Source organism: Gavialis gangeticus, unplaced genomic scaffold (assembly GCF_001723915.1).
Source record: "Gavialis gangeticus isolate Ggan-Ray unplaced genomic scaffold, GavGan_comp1, whole genome shotgun sequence".
NCBI classification, from domain to species: domain Eukaryota; kingdom Metazoa; phylum Chordata; order Crocodylia; family Gavialidae; genus Gavialis; species Gavialis gangeticus.
The window spans coordinates 59,027,239-59,033,571 of NW_017729033.1; the positions used below are offsets into that span (position 1 = coordinate 59,027,239).

Genomic DNA, 6,333 nt, shown 5'->3' on the forward strand with positions numbered 1-6,333 from the left:
CCTGCTCCCACTATCTCCCAAGGGTCCAGATAAGGGCTGCTCCACTCTTCTCTGTGTATCCAGATCAGAGCCAGGCTGCTTTCCGCCCTGCCCCCAATTTGTCTGGATCAGGACTGGACTGTTACCTGCCTTTGCAGCAGGTGGATCAGGGTCAGGCTGCACAGTCCCCTGTGGCAGGATGAGGTTCTTCTACCAGCCCCATGTGCTGCCTGTGGCTGGACCTGGCACTGCTCATCTGGCCCTCAGGGAGAAAAGGTTGGGCACCACTGTTCTAGGTTATTAGCAAATTCAGATTGCTTTATTTTTTTTGTAGGCCTAAACTGTAGGATTCTCTTGGTAAGCTCTCCAGTCCTAGAATTGGTTACCGTAAAACTATTAAAAGATGTTCATCTGTCTAGTATCCAGAAGTTTTAGATGCAAAAGCTATAAAAGGGTCAACACTTGTAGCTGTCCAGATCTTGTTTTTCTTTCTGTAAAGTAGGTACAGTACTATGTTTTTTGGATGCTTGTAAAGTGTTTTTGGATGTTTTCAAAGTATTGTAAAGTGTCCCCATCACAAAAATAATTGTTTGCTCTCTCTTTTTTTTAAATGATAAACATTTCACCTTCCTTCCCCCAAATCTTGAAATATTCACTCCAATTTTCAGGTGGTTACAAACTGATACAAGCTTTTCTAATTTGTTTGTTTTAATGGGAAAATACAGGACAAATATATGGAAAATTTGCACAAAAAAGTGTGAATTTTTTTAAAATCAGCTGCACAAAGAAACAAACTTTGCTGTAGCCATAATACATAAAGCAATGAATGCATTAGGGTAAGTTATCATTAGTACTAGTATATTTTAACATGTCTGTTCAAATGAAGTATTAGAGGAGGGCGAGTACTCTGGATTCATGGTGTAGCTTTTTAGTCTTGGAAGACTGGGGAAGTGACAGAAGACTGGAAAGTCTGGAAGTAAGCTAGTGTTGCTGCTATATTTTTTAAATGGGTTCACTTGGGTAATTGTGTTTGTAAATGTGCTGTCCCTCTTTAAGTCCTGCTGAAGTATGCAGGGCAAAATGTGCTACTGCTATTTTTCTGGGGCATTGCACTGTGTGTCTGTAAGGTTATGGGTCATTTCTGGGACAATCCAGCCAGGGTGTGACCTTCCTGATCGCCTACTGGTGGAGGAGCAGAAATGCAACATGGAAGGATGAAGTATGTAAATGACTGCTGTTCCTGTTTTGATCAAGGTCAAACCCCAGGATAATCAGATTCATGGCAAATGCCTCCTTGGTTAATGGATTAAAAACCTGTCTACTTTGTAGAAAAATCACAAAAATATTTAAAGGAAGGGTCAAAACGTGCTCTGTAGTAAGAGTAATAAAGTATAGTTTTTAACAATAAGGCAGCTAACCAGTGGAATTCAGTAGTATCAACTTAGTCAGTTTTAATAGTAATATTTAAGTCAAAGTTGGATGTTTTTCTAAATGATTTTGCTCTGGTTCAACCACAGTTATTGGAACCTGAGTGGTACTTTGTTCCAGGAAGTCCTTTGGCCCATGTTGTGCAAGAGCTCAAACAAGATTATCTCAGTTTTTCTTAAAATCTATGAATATTTCCAGTAATGGTGATCTTAATTTATAAAGAAACTATTCTAAATGATTGCTAGAGTAACTCCATGAACTTTTCCTTTTAGAATTCGTCTACTCTGTAGCTGAAGGCACTGTCTATGGACCGGAAACATCAGTGAATGATTCCTGGGACCTTTACTGATTAAAACATGGAGCCTATAACATTCAAAGTTAAAAAACTTCCAGCATCCAGTGATACTTCGGTGGATTTCAGTCTCCAACTTGTTGGTTCTTTGCCTGTGCACACTCTAACCACCATGGCAATGCTTCCTTGGATTGTGGCAGAGATCCGGAGACTAAGTGAGCTAAGTGTGTTAAGTCCTAAGTCTACTAAGGGAGAGCCTAACGTCAGCCAAATCCGGCTTTATGTTTCACCAGTAAGACTACGATGTGAACTAGACTCAGGCAAAAGCCAACAGTGGGATCCTTTGATTTGTTCCAGTCTGTTTGAATATAAGCCCCAGCAAGTCCTTAAATTGATTCATAACAGCCATGATCCAAGTTACTTTGCTTGTCTGATAAAGGATAAATCGGTAAAACAGCAGAGCATCTGCTATGTATTCAGAGCTGATGATCAAACAAAAGTAAGTAAAAAGCCATTCTTCAACTTTGTTACGCTCTTTGAGCTATTGGTATTTTAAGGATGTAATGTAAATGCATAAGAGAAGTTAATACCTTGTGTTTCAAAATGAGGTAGTTCCTGTGGTGTTTGGATTTCTTCATTGCCCTCTGAATTCCTGAACTTACTTTTACAGACTAAGACTTGTTCTTTAAAAGGGGGTTAACTTCGCATGCAGCCAAAATTTTTGCATGGACTTTTGGACCATCCACAGGGTGTGAAGTTAGAACATATGTAAAGCTTCATAGGACTAGGGCCTAATTTGTTTTATTGAGCTAATGAATTTTAGTTAGTGATTTGGGTTGAAATTCTAAGCCCCACTGAAGCCAGTGGGAGTTTTTCTATTGATGTAATCAGGGCTGGGTTTTCACCCATGAGCTTCTGTGAACTTCTTTTAATCCTATGTTATAAGAACAGCGTGTGTTCCCACTGAAAAGACTATAGTGTTAAAAATAGGGAAATAAGTTTGTTCATCTTATTTAAATTAGCCACTAAAGTCATTGCTTGCATGAGTAAGATGACCAGAATTTGGTATTAAGCAGTGGCATTTGGTTAATGACTGATTTTTACACAAAGCCAGTGGCATATCCTTCATCACTGGATTTAAAGTTCTAGTAACTAAGTTTGGAAGATCTTGGGTTGGGACAAATCTTGTATGCATTACTCACAAGGGTTGTCCTAGTAAAGCACTTGGGGGAAGGGGGGGAGGGCTATGTGCATCTGTACCTCATATGAAATTTAGCTGTTTGCCTACCTGGTCTGAAACAAGTTAAGTCTTACAGGTCATATCTTTATAGAAGCTAGCTTCCTTCCAGATAAAGACAGCTATGATAGAGTAACAGTCAAATACAACATGCATCATCAGCACTTAAGTGAAAAAACCCTGTTGGATTAAAAATGCAGGATACATGATTTACACATGTAACGTGATGAAAATTGGGAGTAGGTATTTTAAGACTTGAATAGGAAGAAACTGGTAAATATACAATACAATTTGCTTATGTACTTAATTATGTGAGTTTATGGTATCATTAGGATTATGGTGAATAAACAACACTGATCATACCGAACACATTTCCTTATGTTTAATGGAGTGAAAAATAGAATGCCCTTTCCACTTGCTTGATCAAACTCTTAGAGCTGTTTGAAATAAGAAAGGGAGGAAAACAAAACATAAGATTTTAGAGGGCAAAATTTTGGGGTTCCCATCTTTAGACACTAGGTCCAAATCCCCAAAAGCATGCTGGTGCCTGACTCCCAAGAATATCTAGAGGAATTTCCATTGATTTTTAGTGAGAGTTAAGCAGTTAAATACCTTCGTGCATCTGTGTCCTGGTGATGGATTGTCAAAGGTGCCGTAGCTCTAGAAATCTGTCTAGGTGCCTCACTAAACTCGGGAGTCCTAAATTAGTATTTATTGTTTGTCTTTAACAGTTTATGACTGTTTTAAATTAAATACATGAAGATCATTGGGAGCAGGGATTCCCAGGGTTGTGCCCTCCCCACTGGTTTACAGGTTCCCTCTCAGCCAAAGAATGGCTTTTTGAGTTCCACCGTGAGAGAATATTACTGGATTTTGTAGATGTTCACCTAGGAAAAGAGAGGGAGATTTGCATGTAGCAGGGTGGAATTTATCTCCATTTTGTTCACAGGGAGAAAAAAACAAAGTAGAGGTTAAACTTGTGGTAGGTGTGACTCAGGAGATCCCTGCTGCAGTCCATTAGATCTCTGAGGATTTTTTTTCAGTCCCTGCAACATTTGTTATGAGAACTGAAACAACATGTCCAGATTTAGATTGGGTTGGCAGGATCAGCTGCTTCTCTTGTTCCTAAAATGGAAAAAATATCTCTGTATTTGTTTTCCTTGTTTATAGAAAATAGATGCAGCAGTCTAGGTTCGTTTAGCAATATAGTTGAGGTATTTATAAACCCCCCCATAAAATAATTCTAGTTCTCATACAGGTATGTAACTGTTGTTTAGCAGTTAAATCTCACTGAATAAATGTATAGAAGCTATTTTTTTTCTGGAATTCTGATAAAATTTGGCTACATTGAAAAATTTAATTCCACCAGTCAGGGTCATATAATGTAATAAATTTAAATTACAGTAGGTTTAATAAATTGATCTTCCATTTTTTTTCTCGTTATTCCCAGACTTCCTTCAAAATATTGTACTGGTTAGAGGTGAGGCATCTGATCAATATTTATTGGGCAAAAAGCCTCCAGGCTTTTTGTAAACTATGAGATCCATCATCACTTGCATCTCTGCTGATAACTCTGGGAAAGGTTCTAGCTGATGTAGATGGAGCTTCCAGCCTAGATGCTTTTGTCATCTTGAATGACAATAAATCTAGTTTGAATGTAGTCATGAGCATTCAGTCTCTCTTAAACCGCTCTTGAAACTGTCTCACTACCTTGTATGAGAGAATGTTAACATTTGAATGCAAGGCCATTGATAGAATTATTTAGTAAATTTGTGTGAAAAATTGACATACATGCTTTGTGTGTATGTGTGCATCTATCTGTTGTTGGGTATAATATGTATTATACACAGTGTGCGTATATGTATTGATTCTTTGCTAGGATTTCACTGTCATGCTCCCCTCTTCCTGAAGTGCCTTTCTCCAGTGATGCATTGTGGTATAGAATCTTTTCTGTTGTGACACTGATAGGATGGCTCAGCTGCATCAAATACTGAAATATGTCAGAGATCACCTACGAGGTGAGACAAGTTCCTTGGGAGACCTGCCACAAAACCAAGCACCTTGAATCACTAAAATCTGTCTGTACATCCCTTTAAAAAAGGTTTTCTTGTACACATGTGAACAGAGGACACAAGAGCAGACAGAGATGGGGAGGCCACCTAGAGGATTAAAATACCCTCTTCTAGGGGTATCGAATTCATCTTGTGCCCTGGGCAAGATATGGACTGTGGGACTCCTTGTAGGCTGGATCCAGCCCTGGGGCATGAGGAAGCTGCAGTGGCAGCAGCTTTGCCTCTGAACAGGAGCATGTGGTGGAGATGGTAGCTGTAGCTCTGACCCAGGACATGTCGCAGCAACTCTGGCTTCTGCCACGCATGCCCAGTGCTGGGTCTTGAGTTGAAGTAGCTGCTGTGGCAGTGGGCACATGGAGAAGGTACTTCTGGCTCTGACTTGGAGCATGCAGTGGCAATGGTGGCAGTAGCAGCTTCAGCTCAACCTGGAGCACATGGCAGCATCTGTAGCCTTCACCCTGTGCCATGTCTGGAGCTGTTAACGAGTTGAGGAAATTAGTGGGAGAGGTGCTGGGGTTCCCGAGGGCAGGGGAACTCAGTGCCCAAGATGAGCGGTCGTTCCTTAAGGAGACGATACTCGGGGCCCAAGGGGTGACCATCCCAACAAAAAGCAAGGGGGGCAGGAGTGCCCAAAAGCCCCCCTGGCTCACCAAGGGTATCTGGGAATGCCTGATTGCCAAAAAGGTGGCGTACACCTGGCGGAAGGGGGGTGCTATCTCCAAAGAGGAGTATACCTCCTCTGCTCGGGCCTGTAGGGGGGCTGTCAGGAAAGCTAAGGCGGGCAAAGAGCTAGGACTTGCGTCCAAAATCAAAGGTAACAAAAAGTCCTTTTTCAAATATATAGGGAGGATGAAGAAAGCACCGGGAAATGTGGGGCCCCTGCAAGATCCTCTGGGCAATCTGGTGGTTGCGCCAGAGGAGAAAGCAGACGTCTTTAACCAATTCTTCACCTCCGTTTTCTTGGGCAGGGACCGGGACTTCCCCACCATGATGCAAGACGGACTCAAGGTGAACACCTCCAGACCTCAGGTTGGGGAGGACCGGGTTAGAGAGCTTCTGGAGGGGCTGGACGTGTTAAAATCAGCGGGTCCAGATATTCTGCACCCCAGGGTGTTGAGGGAGCTAGCAGGAGTTATTTCAGGGCCCTTGGCACGGCTTTACAAGTGTTCGTGGTGCTCGGGCCAGGTGCCGGATGATTGGAAGATAGCCTATGTGGTCCCCATCTTTAAAAAAGGGAGGCGGGATGACCCGGGCAACTATAGGGCCGTCAGTCTTACCTCAATCCTGGGGAAACTCTTTGAGAAGATCATCATGGAGCACATCTG

General features: G+C 41.7%; 1 protein-coding gene across 5 annotated transcripts in view; it reads left to right on the plus strand.

Annotated features, from left to right (window-relative positions):
* The first annotated feature begins 1,665 nt into the window (after positions 1-1,665).
* The window catches only part of TBC1D1 (TBC1 domain family member 1), a 219,186-nt gene continuing 214,518 nt past the window's right edge, over positions 1,666-6,333 (plus strand). For 3 of the 5 annotated variants that reach the window (XM_019526147.1, XM_019526149.1, XM_019526148.1), the window contains exon 1: positions 1,666-2,198. In XM_019526147.1, the coding sequence (XP_019381692.1) occupies positions 1,764-2,198 (435 nt within the window). In that variant the 5' untranslated portion in view covers positions 1,666-1,763. The remainder of the gene's footprint in view (positions 2,199-6,333) is intronic. The other 2 variants (XM_019526150.1, XM_019526151.1) reach the window with 1 other exon arrangement.